Genomic DNA, 17788 nt, shown 5'->3' with positions numbered 1-17788 from the left:
CCAATCGGTTTTGCCAGATATTTTGTGATGTTTCTTTGCTCAGTCACAACTCTGATAATTCCTGTAACTGTCCATCTGCTACACAGGGACGAGGTTATCGCCGTTTTTTCATACAATATTCTAACTTTTTAAACAAGCATTTGTTTTTAGTCCCCGTACATCACCTGCGATGAATTGTCACATACTTTGCCAGTTCACTCACACGTGCTCACATATCAAAGAACACTTTATGCACATGCACATCTCCATGTTTGAGAGTTTAGATCACAAACTAAGGTTGTTGTTGCACATGAAACAGCACGTTGAGCTTTTTGTTGCTGTGAGTTGAGCTGTTGCACTCTCAGGACCGATTCCACACTTGGAGCTACTTATTAAACACGTGACCAACAAACTGCACCACTGCTGACAGAACAGGGGTTCTCTTATTAAAGTAACACTACTTCTGTCTGATACACAGTATGGGAACTGGATATCAGACTGTGATTATTGGGAGAGTTTTCACTGGGAACCCACTGAAGATTCATCCTACAACACCTCAGCTGTGATGTGTGTTTTCACAGGTCATGTATTAAAGCATCTTTAACAATGTGATATCAGCATTATAATTATAATCTCATTGCAGCTTTTAAAGTGAATGTTTGGTTTGAATTAGTGTATCGCTGTAACCTGCTCATTCTGTTTCCTGCTGTAAACCAGTTAAAGAGGAAACTGTCCAAAGCTGTGTACCGTCACCTCTGATTGGTTCAAAGCTTGGAAGATAATATCACATATAGACTTCAGGACCGTCCTTTGTTTCTTTAGCCTTTTATTTAATGATTTGTAATCAGTGTCCAGCATCTCCAACTTCTGAGTATGTCTGAGATTTAAACTTAAAGTTTAGTCGACCGTTGGTCATTCATGTTGGTTTGATCATCACTGCTGTTATTGAACTGGATTTTCAGAATTCCACCATCCCTGTGTTTAGTTTTATGGGAACGTGTATTTGAAGTGCTGTAATGAACTTGTGTTTCCATTTGGATGAGAAAAAAATCAGACGTGCTGTTGATGTTGAACAGTGACTTGTGACAAGAAGTGTAAAGTGTTAATGTGTTAATAATAAACAGACACCTGGGGACTCATGCTGTGTGTGTGTGTGTGTGTGTGTGTGTGTGTGTGTGTGTGTGTGTGTTTGTTTTCTTTTTGATTTATTTGTAAATAGATGATAAGTCCGCCCTCACATCATGCACACAACACATATGTAAGTTCCCACTGTGCCACTGGGTCCGAACACAGACTAACAACTTCCTGTTGGGGTACATCACCATGGTAACTTCACCTGCATCATAGGCGCTCCGCAGCATCTTATAGGAAATAAGAAATCTACACGAAAACCTAACGATCCATCAGTTCTCTGTAAAATAAAAGCAGCATTCCCAGAAAGTCACATAAACCTTAGAAAGTAGAAATGTCTGTTTTAGACACAAATCTTTGTGTTTTCCTCTGATGAACAGAAGTTGATCCTTATGATCAGCTTCATTCCTTGCTTTTATTACACCATAGCACAGCAGGGCAACTTGTTGACTGTATATAAAATTCCTCCATGCTGTCGGACCATAGATGTCACTGCAGTCTTTTTCTAAAGGAAAGTGTCTTCTTTCAGCTGCTCCGTCTTGGCGTCTCCACAGCGCATCATCTGCCTCCATCTCCCCCATTCCAGCATCCTCCTCTGTCACATCTGCCCTCTGCATGTCCTTCACTACATCCATGAATCTTTCCCATAGGAAACATTCTTTGCCCATCACCTGATTCCTATACGCTCCCCGAGCACTGAAACTTTGATACAACATGCCTTATTCACACCCATTCACACCTTTTCTATGCAGTGCTGCTTTCTATCTAACGCCCACACCCTATGGATGCATCAGAGACTGTTTACCACCGGGGTTAGTATCTTGGCCAAGGTTGCTACAGCTTTGCATCGACTTCTTTACAGCTGCTCTCACTTCCTCCTCCTTCCTCTACAATTCCTGATTCATCCTCCTCTCTAATTGTCTTCCTTAATCAGCTCCTCCAGGACCCTTTTTCAGCCCATTCCCCTTTACTTGTTAGTACGCTTCCATCTGCACATCCTTTCCAGCTCAGTCGCTCTGCCTATCGACAAATGTCCATCTCTCCTAGCTTTGTAAATAAAATGGTTAAGAGTAGATGAATTTGTGGAAATCCAACACTGAAATAATTCTGTCACATCTCAGTGATCACGTCTCTACCTCAGGGTGTCACTGCTGAGCTCTCTCCTCGTTTCTCTGTAAACTGAAAACAGTTTCGGTTTCTACGCAGAGCTGCGGGTCGTTTTTCTGGCTACAAGGTATTTAAAAGTCTTCTTTTACTGAGCACCACTCATAACGTAACAATGCTGAATGTACATTTGAGCTTGTATGTAAAATGTGCAACATCTAAACAGGTACGAGGGCAAATACAGCCAGCAGGGAGTGGGCCGAACTGCAGGCCCAGCGTCGTTTCATTGGTTTCATGTATCATAGTTTAATTGATGGCGCGACCATAGCTGGACTGGGCATCGGGCATACCGGGCATTTGGTGATTTTTCGTTTTTATGGGCCGATGGGGGCGGTTGCTTTTTGTAACGGTATAAACAGTGAAAGGTGGTGGATTGGCCAACAGTAAAAATAACTCAGTTGTTTGGTGGTGTCGGAGCTTCCACAGAGGCCAGCAGGTGGATGAGGGAAAGGAGAGGCAAGAGGAGAGACCCGAGGGGTGTTGTGCCCAAAAGTGATTGTCTGCCAGAAACTGATTGCCGTCCGCGGGAGCGCGCGCAGCTGCTTAAAGCTGCAGTGCCCGGATTACTTGCGTTGCCAGCTACTTCCGTGCAACTGATATAACGTGGGGGGGGGGAACCCAAACACATTTATGCCTTTATTATTAGGCAAAGGTATGCATTTATGGAACTTTAACGTTTCTTGTAACCGAATTATGACGCTTACCAGAAGGTTGCTTTCAGTGTGTAGCGCAGTCACGAATGACTACACGCATCACCAGTAGCGGTTTTAGATACGGGGGACACGGGCGGTTGCCCGGGGCGGCATCGTGATGGGGGGCGGCATCACGGGCATCGGCAAAAAAATAATAATTAAAAAAAAAATGCTCGTACTCATGCTGCCCCGACGGCAGCCAGCGCATATTGGGAATGTCATAGGCACCGATCGGTTTTCTATCGCCCATTTGCTGGGAGTAAGGGCGCCCTCCGTTTGCGAGGTGCGCCTGCTGCTTACGGCACAGGGAGGAGAGGGCGGGGCGGCGGGGGATTCTCTGGCTGGCTGGAGCAGCATCTAATAACCAACTCGCAAAATAAAACAAAATAAAAACAAAACAACAAACACGAAAACACCGGACATTATGATACAGACTTATAATTTGCACCGATGTTTTTTCGAAATTCTATACACGAAAACTGAGCGCGAGAGCCCTCGGTGCGCCTGCGCGCTGCTGAAGTCAAAGTAAACTTTATTGTCATCTCCGCTACATACAGTCCAGTATATAGAGAGACGAGACGACGAGGCTCCAGTTACAGCAGTGCAAATAAACGAACAATAAATATAAGAAGAGTAAGAAAATAAATATATACTTTAGGACTCGGGGTAAAGGGATCAATAACAATTTAAAATTTATAATTTACAGTTTGATGATTTAAAGTCTCACACATAACCCGTTGAAAGGGGAGGGGCCTGCTGCTTCCAAATAGAGCACATTTCATTCATAATGTTGTAAATCCAAGCCCATTATGTATTCATAATTTGAATCCTGGGTTGTGTGAAATCCCAGAAATACACCCTAGACAAAGTTAATCTGTGAACTAAGGTGTAGGTCTATTAGGTTATGTTGTGGTGATCCTCTGGTTGAGGGATGGGTGTTCATACTGGAGTGCAAAATTAAAACCAGTGGAAGATGGACAAGAAAAGTTCAAAGCCATCAGGTGCTCAGTTTAGAAAAAAGAGAAAAGAAGAGGAGAAGAAACGAACAAATGATACAGATAAGCAGATGTGTGATTGGATAATGGCAGGTCATCCTGAAACAATCAGAATCAGAATACTTTATTAATCCCTAAGGAAATAATGTGGGTTACAGTTGCCCCAAGAAGAAATGGTAAAAATAGTAACAGTAACCTACTAAACTCCAAACAATACATTATGTTACAGATTTTAATATTAATTAGTCTTTGTCAATTGTTGATTTGTCCTGTTCTCATTGTATGACGAATTATGATGGCTGTTTGGTAGCCGTTTGCATACTATGCATACTCTCTCTCTCTCTTCATATGTGTGTGTGGACAACAGTTTTATGTTAATGTACAATCCTTAACATGTTTTGTGTGTGTGTGTGTGTGTGTGTGTGTGTGTGTGTGTGTGGGCGGGGGGGTGGGGGGGGCCCCAGAGGGAGTGTTCGCCCAGGGCGCCAAACAGGCTAGGACCGCCACTGCGCATCACGATGGAATAATTAATGCCTACAGGTTTAGTATGTCTACTCTCGTTGTTCATATTTGTTATAAGACTGTCGAATAGTAGTTAAAAAAATAAAGACCTATTGTGCCAGTATCACCATGACTCTTTCTTGTTTGTTCAGAATAACGACTGAGAACATGGCATTTTAGCGCTACCAAAAAGTGATTGTGGCCTATAACTTGTCACTGAAACAATATTTTGGTTTCAAACTTGTTGGATATATTCCAGAAGGGTTACATGTGACATATTATATCTCAAACAGTCCATTAGAACTGCTGAATAACTTGTACAGGAACAATAAAACTGACAATATGCAATTTCCAACCTGCCAAAAAGTGATTGTGGTCTATAACTTGTCACTGAAATACTATTTCTGCTTCAAACTTGGCGGATGTCATTCAGAAGGGTCATATGTCAAATATTACATCTCAAACAGTCCCTTAGAACTGCTGGATAACCATTAAGGGAACAATAAAACTGACAATATGCAATTTTCAACCTGCCAAAAAGTGATTGCTGCCTATAACTTGTCACTGAAACAATATTTCTGCTTCAAACTTGTTGGATATATTCCAGAAGGGTTACATGTGGGATACAATGGTTACACATTGGGATATAATGTGTCACATATGATCCTTCTGAATGATATCAGTCAAGTTTGAAGCAGAAATATTGTTTCAGTGACAAGTTATAGGCCACAATCACTTTTGGGCACAACACCGGTCGGAGCATCAGGTGAACTGAACTTCAGGTAAGAAGTTAATGACCTGCAGTCTATCCGGGTCAGATATAAACCAAGTTTAGGTGGAGTTTATTTTCGTTGTGCTGACTTTTTACAGTCAGTTACAATAACTCGTGCTGCGTGCTATGACGGAGTTTCTATACAGCTGGGCGGGTGCTATGATGTTACTGATAGTGAACTTTATTTTATTCATAAGGTTAGTTAGTAGAGTTGCCAACCGCCCTGTAAAAAAACGGAATCGTCTCGTATTCAGAGAAAATATTACGCGTTTCGTATTGAGCTGAGAAGGAACACAGTTTGTCCCGGACTTCAGAATGGAAAAGACACAAAGCTGGAGTTATTCTGTCTTTACGCTGCAGCTGTCTCTTCTTCTCTCATTCTCTCCCCCTCCCTCTCCTGTTGGTACTTAAATCATAAAACTGATCAATGATCAGCTGAGAGGCTTTTCTGACGCAACTCCCTTCTCACTTCTTTGTTTATCGCCCACTTTGCGCCAGAAAGAAGAAACCAGCGGATGTTGCGCTAAACAACAGCAGCACGTTTAAGCTTGATCAGCTGTTGTTGTCACGATTTTTTGTCCCAGTCCAGCCCTGGGCACAACACGCAGTGAATTAATCTCAAAAGGTGCATTAAAAAATAAATGGCCGGGCCAGCGGTGCACATCACAAATTAGCTCGCATAGACACATTAGTTGTGCCGCTTCTTAATGACGGTATCTTAGCAAACAACCCCAACTACCAGATTCAGCTTGTAATTGGCTGAAAATCACTTAGCCTACCGGTGAGAGGGACGTTGCTAGCTGGCAGTTTTTTCAAGTGATGTTGAAATTTCCACATTCTCACACTTCAAATGCTTCAGGAGCTGCCCGCTCAGCGCAGCATCAGCACCGCGGAAATACACGGATACATCCGTAGACTCGAGACAGAATTCCCAATGAGTTTTCGGGACTTTCAGGTGTATGAACCAATGTTTTCTTTTCTGATCAAACCAGAAAGCTTTAATGAGCAGCTGGATTTGTCTCGCATTAACTGGCTGAACACAGAGGACATCGAAATGCAGCTGATTGAACTGAAAAGCTCGACTCTGTGGGGTCAAAGTTTGCAGAACTACAGACGCAGCTGGAATCCACAGCTGTGCATGTTCATGGAGCTGCATTTTCACCTGCTGGACATCACTGCCTGACAAGTTTAACTGTCTTCAGAACATTGCAGAGGCCTTATTGACAGCATTTGGCTCTACATATCTGTGTGAGCAGATTTTCTCTCACACAGTGTCCTCAGGTAGCCGTCTGAACGCTGGAGACTCGGAGACCTGTGTCTCTGAGTGGGAGACCAGAGATCACATTAACATGTGTGTCTCTGTATTAACAGACATGCCATATTGGCTGTTTATTTTTCTTATCATTGTTGTGAGGAGACCATAAATAGCATTTGCTTTTTCTGCTGTACAGTCCATTTGCTGTTATGGATAAAAAGTGTCTTTTTTTGTTTCAAAATAGCTGATAACTATTCGCTGATAGCTGCCAACATCTGAGAACAAATATAATTCTGTAAAGTTGTTCTATATAGTGTGTAACTGTTCATATAGAGCGTTATTAAACTTATTGCTAATGCAGTCATATGGCACATTGACTTCTTCAGAAATTTTAGATGGCACTCATCATCAGAAAGGTTGCCGACCCCTGGTTTACCCAATACATTTCCATCTGCAGTGTTTTATCACATAAGATGTTTTGTGCGCTATCAAGCTATGAGTAATATCGGTCAAATGGCACAATGTGGAGTATAACAGCTCACAGCATAGAATGCAAATATCTAATGAAAGTAGATGGAGTCCTGACCGGTCAATATTTGTGCAACTTTATTCTACTAGATACAGTTTTACTGATGTCGGTATGTTTTAATATGAATCTATTTTTGCATGATCAAAGTCTGCGGTGTGTTAATGCTCCTGTTCTGTGGTTCCAGGTGAAATACAGAAACTAGCTGCTGCTGAGCAGATGGCTGTGTGAGTGAACAGGTGATGACATGGGCTTGGGTCCTAACTTTATTATCCAGTACATTGTTGTGTTTGTAACTGAGCTGGCCACTTGCTGATTTAAAGCCGATGTCATTATCAGCATTCATGTTGTTGTGTGTGTTTATGTGCTAAGACCCTGTGGTCCACTCAGCCATGAGTCAGTGTGGAGACACAGAGGAGGTGGTCGCACCATCTAAAGGTGCCAAGAGCATGGAAGACTGCCTGGACAATGAAGCTACGGGGTGAGACGAGAACTTCTCATACAACATACAAATTAGTACTATTTCATTTTAAAATAATCCTGAGGCAATGCTCTGTGGGAGTCTCTCCCCATTGCTAACACAGTGAGCCATGTTGTAAAGGAAGTGGAGTAACCATGTGGGCTTTACCAAGTTATGTCCCTTATCCAGAAAAACTGTTTTTAAAGCAAATGTTTACAAATAGCAAGTATAATAAAATCATTGATACGTAATGTATGGATTTGATATCTTTGAAATTTAATATACAGTATGCTGTTTTCCTACCAGGATGCCGAAGCAGTTATCACGCTCTCCTCTGTCCAGCTGTATGTCCATGAAAAGTGACTGGTCTATGGACCCGCCTTTAAATTTCAAAGAAGGGAACCTCTCTGTTGACAAAAGGTAACATTTTGAAACTCATAAAAGCAATGAGCCCTGCCTCTTTGTTTTCAAAAACATCTCTAATGCTGCTGATAAGGGTTAAATGTCCACTCCATCAGGGACTTGTGAGTGTCTCATAGCTCACTGCTGTCCTCACTCTTACACTTAGCTGATGTAAACTGTCAGTGCCCCGCCCACTTTACTGTAGTTCTGCATTTCATTTGGCTCCGTTAGTATTTCATTAATCCCACGTACACCTGTAGACACCTGAAGACACTTTATCGTTACCTCCTGGTCCATGCTGTGCTGAATATGTGCAGATCAGAGGACAGATACAAGAAATAACTCTGTACATATTCAACTTTCAATATATGTATGCAGTGATCCATAAGTGTTACTGACCATTACTGCATTCAGTAATGGTAACTGTGGATGTGTGCACACGTGCGCTCTCTTCGCAGAGTCGGGCAACAAAAGTCTGAGGTTCATAGCTGTCAGTCTGCTCAGCGGCATCAAACAACGTTGGACTCAGTTTTTATGGTGGGAAAGTCTAAAGCACATTTTCATCACTGTTCTGTTTCTAATTGGCTCAATGACATTCTCCTGACAGAGGAGAATACGTGCACAATGCATAAACAAATACATGCATAAATGCTGAAAGATAATTTCCTATAATATTGTCTTCCAGCTGCTTGAAGAGAACATTATCACTTTTGTGAAGAATGAGCTTAAAAGGTTTCAGAGGATTCTGCAGAGTTCCACCTGCCCAGAGAAGGAGAGTGAGGATGAGGATGTGTCAGCTTCTAAGGCTGAAGAGCAGAAATGGAGCACCAGGGAGGCTTTTGTGAAGATCACATTGGACTTTCTGAGGGGGATGAACCAGGAGGAGCTGGCTGTCTGTCTGCAGAGCAGTAAGGGCATTCCCACTGATGCAAAGTAGAGCTGGGTGATATGGCCTAAAATCCATATCGCAGTATAATTTGAAGCATGTGCGGTAACGATATATATTGCGATATATTATTTTCTTCTGTACTAATATCCTTTAATTGTCTCAAAAATCAACAGTGCGCCTTATGTATGAATTCTGGTTGTGCTTACTGACCTTGAACTGATTTTATGTGGTACATGGCGCTCAAAAATCTGTCAAAAAATGTTTTAGTACGACTTTGGCTATGAAGCCACACCGCTTGATGGATTGTTGGAGCACTACGGCTACCGTAGTCAGGAGCCCCACGGAGTAATCTGGGCCCAAAACTCCGGCTGCTTCAGGTCCCAAAGTCAAACGAACACTGCAGCATCACTGAGAGTTAAAAACTGTCTAAATTCTTTCATCTTTAATAAAATGATCAGCGTTCCTGCTTTACCAGGTGTAACTATTAAGTTTAACATCCAGGCATCCATGAAAACAGAATTTATTAAATTTAATGGTGTTAGAAGTTAGCAGGAAGTTAGCTCGCTAGTTTCCACCTAAACATGATATAGCATGTTCTGACTGAGAGATTTCTGAAACATTCAAACGTACAGCTCTGCTATCACTTCCAACATAAATGAAGACAGGAAACTAAACAGCAGTGACGTTTGTAGGGTTACTGAAGTTGGGCTAGCTGCTATATAATGATGTGCTATGTGATCGCTAGCTACACAGCTATGTTAGCATAACATAAACACAGTGAAGCTGGAGGATGAACGCTAACTTTTTTCCACTGGATAAAAGTTAACGTGAGGGTTCCCGATGGTTAGGGACAAATGCAATCGCATGGCAGGATGCTGTAAACGGACCAAACTTCAGTCAGGAGAACAACTGAGATAATCCATCCACAATACGAGGTTAGTCATTAACATACTGCAACAACATGGGAATAGAGCAGCTGCCAGAGAATTCAACATTAATGCATCAATGGTACGGAAGTGGAGGAAGCGCAGTCCTTGGCTTTCCTTATATAAAGTGCTTTGTCTCTTCACTATTACTGTCGCCCAGCATTTGCAGATAATATTGCTTGCAGCCGCTGCGATGCTTTCGACCAAAACAGGCGCTTGATGACACCATCAACATGCACTATCGTGGTAGAGCGGTATACTCAAAATCCTATCGTTGGCCAAATTCATATCGTTTCTACCATACACCGTTTATACCGCCCCCCCCCCCAATCCAAAGCCTCAGTCTGTTGTGGGTGCACGTGGTTGTGTACAATGACTGGGATATGGCAGTATAACCCAGGAATTTCTCTGCGGCTAACATATGATTTAACGAGTCTATAAATAAGAAATCATCCACAAGGTTAGTGATTGTCTGTACAAATATTACAAGTATATTTAAAAGTACTTGGCAAGTCAATGTGACCTTTATTTCACAAAGCAAGTCAATAAGAAACCATTCTTGTTATGATATGGCACTGTATAAATAAAATTGAATTGAATTCATTCTCCAGTGGAGGCATTGCCGAGCAACTTGGGGTTCTTATTTTGCCCAATGATATTTGGCATACAGACTGAAGCAGCCAGCCCAAGAGAAGCACAGAGAAGCACACAGCTGTCGTGGTTATCAAACAGATTATATTTTATCCTCTGCTAGAAAAGCCTCATATTTTAAATTTTGACCAGTTTTTCATTGTTCTAAAATTTTAACACCATCTCATTCATTTTTTGTCCAACAGGAGTGGGTGCATCCATTTGCCAGGATAAATTCAAATCAAATCTTAGAAAGAAGTTCCAGCATTTGTTTGAGGGAATTACTAAAGCAGGAAACCCAGCACCTCTCAATCAGATCTACACAGAGCTGTACATCACAGAAGGAGGGACCGGAGAGGTCAGTGACGAACATGAGGTCAGACAGATCGAAACAGCATCTAGACGACATGCGAGGTTAGAAAAGACAATCACCTGTAAAGACATATTTCAGCCGCTGGTGGGAAGAGATGAACCAGTCAGAACAGTGCTGACAAAGGGAGTGGCTGGTATTGGGAAAACGATATTAACACAAAAGTTCACTCTAGACTGGGCAGAAGGCAAAAACAACCAAGATATCCAGTTTACATTTCCATTCACTTTCAGGGAGCTAAATGGATTAAAGGAGGAAAAGGTGAGCTTGGTAGGACTTGTTCATCTCTTCTTCTCTGAAACAAAGGATGCAGAATTTTGCAGATTTGAAGACTTCCAGGTTGTGTTCATCTTTGACGGTCTAGATGAGTGTCGACTTCCTCTGGACTTTCAAAAGAATAAGATCCTAACTGATGTCACAGAGTCCACCTCAGTGGATGCACTGCTGACAAACCTCATCAGAGGGAAACTCCTTCCATCTGCTCGACTCTGGATAACCACACGGCCTGCAACGGCCAGTCATATTGATCCTAAATGTGTTGACGTAATAACAGAAATCAGAGGGTTCACTGACTCGAAGAAGGAGGAGTACTTCAGGAAGAGTTTCAGAGATGAGGAGCAGGCCAGCAGGATCATTTCCCACATTAAAGCATCACAAAGCCTCCACATCATGTGCCACATCCCAGTCTTCTGCTGGATCACTGCCACGGTTCTGGAGGATGTGCTGAAAACCAAGAAGGGAGGAGAGCTGCCCAAAAACTTGACGGAGCTGTACATCCACTTCCTGGTGGTTCAGGCCAAAGTGAAGAAGGTCAAGTATGATGGAGGAGCTGAGACAGATCCACACTGGAGTCCAGAGAGCAGGAAGATGATGGAGTCTCTGGGAAAACTGGCTTTTGATCAGCTGCAGAAAGGAAACCTGATCTTCTATGAATCAGACCTGACAGAGTGTGGCATCGATATCAGAGCAGCCTCAGTGTACTCAGGAGTGTTCACACAGATCTTTAAAGAGGAGCGAGGACTGTACCAGGACAAGGTGTTCTGCTTCGTCCATCTGAGTGTTCAGGAGTTTCTAGCTGCTCTTCATGTCCATCTGACCTTCATCAACTCTGGAATCAACCTGCTGGAAGAGGAACAAACAACCACTCAGATGTCAAAGCCTAATCAATATGAACTGAAACTCTTCTACCAGAGTGCCGTGGAACAGGCCTTACAAAGTCCAAATGGTTACTTGGACTTGTTTCTACGTTTCCTTTTGGGCTTGTCACTGCAGTCCAATCAGACTCTCCTACAAGGACTACTGAAAGAGACAGGAGTAAACTCACAGATAAACCAGGAAGTTGCCAAGTACATCAGAGAGAACATTGGGGAGAATCTGTCCCCAGAGAGAAGCATTAACCTGTTCCACTGTCTGAATGAGCTGAACGACCACTCTCTAGTGGAGAAGATCCAACAGTCGCTGACATCGGGAAATCTTTTCACGGTTAAACTATCCCCTGCTCAGTGGTCTGCTCTGGTCTTCATCTTACTGTCTTCAGAAAAAGATTTGGATGAGTTTGACCTGAGGAAGTACTCTGCTTCTGAAGAAGGTCTTATGTGGCTGCTGCCAGTGGTCAAAGCTTCCAGTAAATCTCTGTATGTTCATACACAACCAGATAAGTCAGTGTCACCTTAAATACTGTAAAGAAAGAGAAAAAATAATTAACTTCCTACTTGTTTTTTTTTCCTTACCCGATCAGGATGATTGGATGTAACCTTTCGAGCAGAAGCTGTAAAGCGCTGTCCTCTGTTCTTAGCAAGTCCTCTAGTTTAAAAGAACTGGACCTGAGTTACAATAACCTGCAGGATTCAGGCACAAAGACAATGTTTGCAGACCTGGAGAAAAACTTTAAACTGGAGGTTCTCAGGTTGGTTTCAGAATTTTTACGCTAAAATTGTAATATTTAAATATATAGGTTAGAAAACGAAACAAGTAAAATCAGGAAACTGTTAATCTCCATAAGTTCATATGTGTATTTTCATACTTACCATTAATTTTTAGTGTGATGGCTGCACACTGAGACTCTTAAACTTCTAACTGGATCCATTTAAACATTAAAGGCCACTCTGTGCTGTCAGGTCTAAACTAATCCGCGTTCTTTTACTGCAGTTCCCACAATGTACAGGTCACACAGACAAACAGAGAGACAGACAGAGAGACAGCCCAGGAAGAAGAAAAACAGACCTTAATTTTTCTTAAAAGAACCACTGTATTACAGCAACCAAAAAAGTGATTCAATAAATAAAAAAACGAAATACTATATAATAATAAGAATTCATTTCTGAAAAAACAAACAACAACCCCAAACAAACGCTGAATTACAGGTTTGATGTGGGTTCTTTACCTTTAACAGAATCTCTTCTATGATCAATCTGTCCTTAATGTGAGGACAAACACAGTAAGTGGGGACATCCAGAGCTCAGAATTATCAATACTTAAATGTAATTGTATTTAATTAAATATAATTAAAGTATACATGTCAATACGAACACTGAAGTGAGGGGACTTCAGTTAATAAAATCAAATAGTGTTAAAAAAATGGCTAGATTCCCTGTTAGTGGTTTTAAAATAAATGGAGGCTGTGCTCTTCAAGATCATGTCCCTTAAAGGTCCGATGGTGTAATGTCCAAATACCTTAGAGCAATTATAGATTCCAAACTGAACTTTGAAACAAACTGAGAAGCTGTGTCATGTTTCACAACGCTGTCGTACTTCCACCTTAATAAAACCATTAAGATTTTATTCAACGTGATTTTAAATCAAATAGTGAAACAGAGGAGGAATTTTTGATTTTATTTATTTATTCATTATGCAATATTACGCTTTTCTCTTGTCTGTGTTTGTATTGAAAATGTATAGTGTCGATGAATGACACCATAGTAACCTGAACCTAGCCCTGAATGAATAAATCTATATTCAAATATTTTTCATTAATTCTCATTAGTACGAGCTGAAATTGGGTTTTCTGTATTTTTTTTTTAAATTCCACATTTCTGATGAATGCTCAATATTATGTCTTTAGGCTAAGTGGCTGCGAGCTTTCATGGAGAAGCTGTAAAACTCTCTCCAGAGTTCTCAGCAGTCAGTCCTCTACTCTGGAAGTGCTGGATCTAAATAATAACGACTTGACAGATTTAGCAGTCATGCATCTCTTCACACCACTTCAGAGTCAACTGTGTACAATGAAGACTGTCAGGTAAGAGCTCTTCAACAACATGTGACAACATTCATATTCAAATCGGCCTTTCTGAATCTGTGGTGGCTAACCTTCAGAATCTGAAGGGTCTATTTTGTCCTGAAAATTCTGTTTTGCTGGATTTCTTATAAATTTTACTTTGCAAAAGCGGAATTCATTCTTGTTTTTTCAGGCTGGGTGGTTGTAGCCTGTTGAATGAAAGCTGTGAAGCTCTTGCTTCAGTCCTCAGTTGCCAGTCATTCAGTATGATAGAGCTGGACCTGAACAATAATGACCTGCAGGACTCAGGAGTGGAGCTGCTGTCTCGTGGACTGAAGAGTCCTCAGTGCAAACTTGAAACTCTCAGGTTAGATAAGAATATGCTTTTGTTTTTTGTTATTTCAGGTTTTTTAATGTTTTCATATCACACATTTTCTACAGTTAATGCAAAATTTCAAACAGATAAACCCAATGATGTTGAAATGTTTACAGCCTGTCAGGTTGTCTGATAACAGAGAAGGGCTGTGCTTCGTTGAGCTCAGCACTGAGTTCAAACCCTTCTCATCTAAGAAAGCTGGATCTGAGTTATAATCACCCTGGACCCACAGGAATGACGCTCTTCTCTGCTGCACTGCAGGATCCACTCTGCAGACTGGACTCTCTAAGGTAGGAAGACAGGTGCTCCTAACCTTATTCAAATTAAGACTTCAGAAACCAACGGACCTATGGATACTACAAGCAACCTGTCAGTCACATGGAAAAATATACAATGCTTAACTTTTTTTTTTTGGTTACACTAACTGGAGCAAGAGTGTACAAAACAAACATCATGTTCTATTCGAACTATGTGAGGAGCAGGATTTTGAATTCAATTCTGGATTTAACAGGAAGCCAATGAAGGGAAGCCAAAACAGTAGAAATCTGCTCTCTCTTTCTAGTCCCTGTCAGGACTCTTGCTGCAGCATTTTGGATTAACTGAAGGCTTTTCAGGGAGTTTTTAGGACATCCTGATAATAATGAATTACATTAGTCCAGCCTGGAAGTAATGAATCAGATTGTTTAGAGGACAGAATACTGTTCTGAAATGTAAGAAAATATGTTGCTTTTAGTTTGTTAATATTCTCACTGATTTAAATTTTTAGCTAGTCAAGCACATCGTGTCTTGCTTATCCTCCAAACTCAGCTAAACAAAACCAACGAATGTATGAAAACATTTTCATGTTTCTCTGTTTGAATTATTTCACTGTGTTAATGTGCTTCTTCCAGCCTGGACAACTGTGGAGCTCAACGGTTGAAACCAGGACTGAGGAAATGTAAGTGTTTTTAGGTTGATTAATGAAGCTAACATGAGCACATCTATATATATATATATACATATATATATATATATATGTATATTTATACCGAGTGTCATTCATCTAAAGAACAGACAGATCTATGACCTGGACTTTGTGAAGGTTTAAAGACGTTTATGATCAAAGTTGATTATGTAGAGTCATTTTGTTAACACCTACCAAATGTCTTTGAACTCTGTTAGCTCACAGTTAAAAGATTTGTTTCATGTTTTAGCACTCGTGTGTTGTTATCACATTTCTTATTATTAGGTTGGTAAAAAGATTTTATATTTTAAGATTTTATCCCTTAAACTTGCTGACTTGTGATACATTTACTAATTGTGTATCTGAAGCTCTGGTATAAAATAATTTGATATGAACAATGGATTCATTTTCTCTGGGTCATGTGATCTGTGGGGTGATGTAGTCATGTGATCTGACTGGCATCAGTGCTTGACCAAGTGGACGGTTCTGACGGTTCTGTTTTCATTTTGTTCTGCCGTCAGATGCCTGTGAACTCAAAATGGACCCGAACACAGTACACAGGAACCTTTACCTGTCAGAAAACAACATTGTGACAGATGACGATGAGGAATGGCTGTATCCAAATCACTCTGAGAGGTTTGAGTGCTGGTACCAGCTGATGTGTACAAGTGGCCTGACTGGTCGCTGTTACTGGGAGGTGGACTGGAGTGGGCTGGTATCTATAGGAGTGACTTACAGAGGGATTAAAAGGAGTGGTTGTGGTATTGAGAGTCGTATTGGTGGGAACAACATCTCCTGGAGTCTGGACTGTTCTGCTGATAATTATTCTGCATGGCATAATAACTCAGTCCGGATCATAGATAGCCCTGCTCCCTCCACTGAAACTAACACAGTGGGAGTGTATTTGGACTGGTCTGCTGGTACTGTATCCTTCTACAGAATCGTTTTTGATACACCGAAACACATCCACACGTTCCACTGCAGCTTCACCGAACCTCTTTATCCTATCTTCAGGATACGGTCAGAGTTCACCTATGGTGTTTACAACTCTGTGTCTCTATGTCAGATGGATGCAGAAGACTAAATGCAAACTGGTTTCCATACATGTTTATTTGAAGAATTTTATAATTTGAAGATAACTGACGAACATGGACTATAATGGACTCTAACAGACACCAAGTTTTACATCTTGGTTTGGCAGCTGCAAGTCCTGTGAGAAGCAACAACTCAATAGGATTGTTAAGACTCCCAGGAGGATTGTTGGTGCCCCTCTCTCGTCTCTGGAGGAGATCTACAAACAGCGCTGCATACGCAGAGCTATCTCCATCATCAGAGACTTCCACCACCCCTCTCATGGCCTGTTCTTCCTCCTGCCGTCTGGCAAGAAGTGCAGGAGCATCAGCTGCAGAACCACCAGGATGCTGGAAGGGTTCTTTACACAAGCTGTGAGACTGATAAATGGACTGTCCCCCTCCCCATCCACTCAGCTACACTGTAAGATCCACAAGCGGACTGTGATGCCCCCTATCTACACACGGACACACACACACACATACAATATACTCCCCAGATACACACACTACTTAATTTAACAACCCCCTTCTGTGAAAGGGCTGCTGCTACCTGCATGAGTGTGACTATTTAGACTCGTGTTTGTTTTAGAATTTAGATTTTATGTTCTTTATCCCTATTAATTGTAATGATTTATTACTCCCTTTTTACTGCTCTTTTTAAAACTTTTTCTTTTTTAAATTGTATTGACTATTGCACTGCAGAGGCTGGTGAGAAACAGTATTTCGTTTCAGCCTGGGTAACACTATATGAAATGACAATAAACTTGAAACTAATTCACTATAAAGATGGATAATTAAGGAGAAGAACATTACAGGACATCCAGGCCTTTATGACTGTAACACATGCCTGTATTGCTGACTTGTATCACTTGGCTTCATGTAAAAATAAAGAGAAGGGTATTATCTGCACTCTTTTCAATAATACAGCCTAAGGGAATCATGTATACTATTAAAACTGTAGCTTAAATGCTGAAATAAATCTGTATTTGACCATCGTCAAAGCAACAAAATATGGTATTACTCTAATGACATGGCAAAATTAAAATACTAAATAATCATTTTTAAAAATCCATTGCAAAGAAGTTACATTTGGTCAAAGATTTAAATTATTTCCACTTATTATTGATATCAGTAGGTTCATAAGTCATATTTCTAAACCTTACAGTGAAGGCTGTGTCATCTCATTGTAAGGCTTAAGAACATAACATATCAGCTTATATGTATTACTAATAAATAGAAATTTTGGTAGTATAGGTTGCTGACACCTGCCGTTTCAGTCTGCTTTTGCCACTGATGCAGTGGGCAAACATGACAGGCAGGGGGCGCTGAGGTAGAACTTGAAAGAAGCCGTCTCATTTGTTAAACATTTTAACAACAATAAAAAGTTGCACATTTAACACGATCATTTCAAATCATATGACATTCAAACTGTGACTGGTTACATTCAAAGTTTGGAATTTACCTTTGAAACAAGGAAATAAAACTAAGGT

General features: G+C 41.0%; 1 protein-coding gene across 3 annotated transcripts; it reads left to right on the top strand.

The window, feature by feature from the left end:
- Positions 1-2289: 2289 nt before the first annotated feature.
- LOC116320061 (protein NLRC3-like) lies at positions 2290-17220 on the top strand. Of its 3 annotated transcripts, none has more exons than XM_039616040.1 (14): positions 2290-2344; positions 4426-4501; positions 7203-7254; positions 7388-7496; positions 7782-7895; positions 8336-8414; positions 8563-8785; positions 10529-12326; positions 12431-12598; positions 13754-13927; positions 14100-14273; positions 14399-14572; positions 15173-15219; positions 15747-17220. In XM_039616040.1, exons 4-14 carry the CDS (start codon positions 7408-7410, stop codon positions 16307-16309), a joined length of 3603 nt encoding a protein of 1200 aa, XP_039471974.1. In that variant the 5' UTR covers positions 2290-2344; positions 4426-4501; positions 7203-7254; positions 7388-7407; the 3' UTR covers positions 16310-17220. The 3 variants fall into 3 exon arrangements, with proteins under 3 accessions (XP_039471974.1, XP_039471975.1, XP_031595434.1); XM_039616041.1 differs by having other exon boundaries at positions 4426-4506; XM_031739574.2 differs by lacking the exons at positions 2290-2344; positions 4426-4501 and adding an exon at positions 5160-5244.
- Positions 17221-17788: the final 568 nt, after the last annotated feature.

Source organism: Oreochromis aureus, linkage group 8 (genome assembly GCF_013358895.1).
Source record: "Oreochromis aureus strain Israel breed Guangdong linkage group 8, ZZ_aureus, whole genome shotgun sequence".
NCBI classification, from domain to species: domain Eukaryota; kingdom Metazoa; phylum Chordata; class Actinopteri; order Cichliformes; family Cichlidae; genus Oreochromis; species Oreochromis aureus.
The sequence above is the reverse complement of the archived record's forward strand: the minus strand, read 5'-3'. Positions and strand labels throughout refer to the sequence as shown.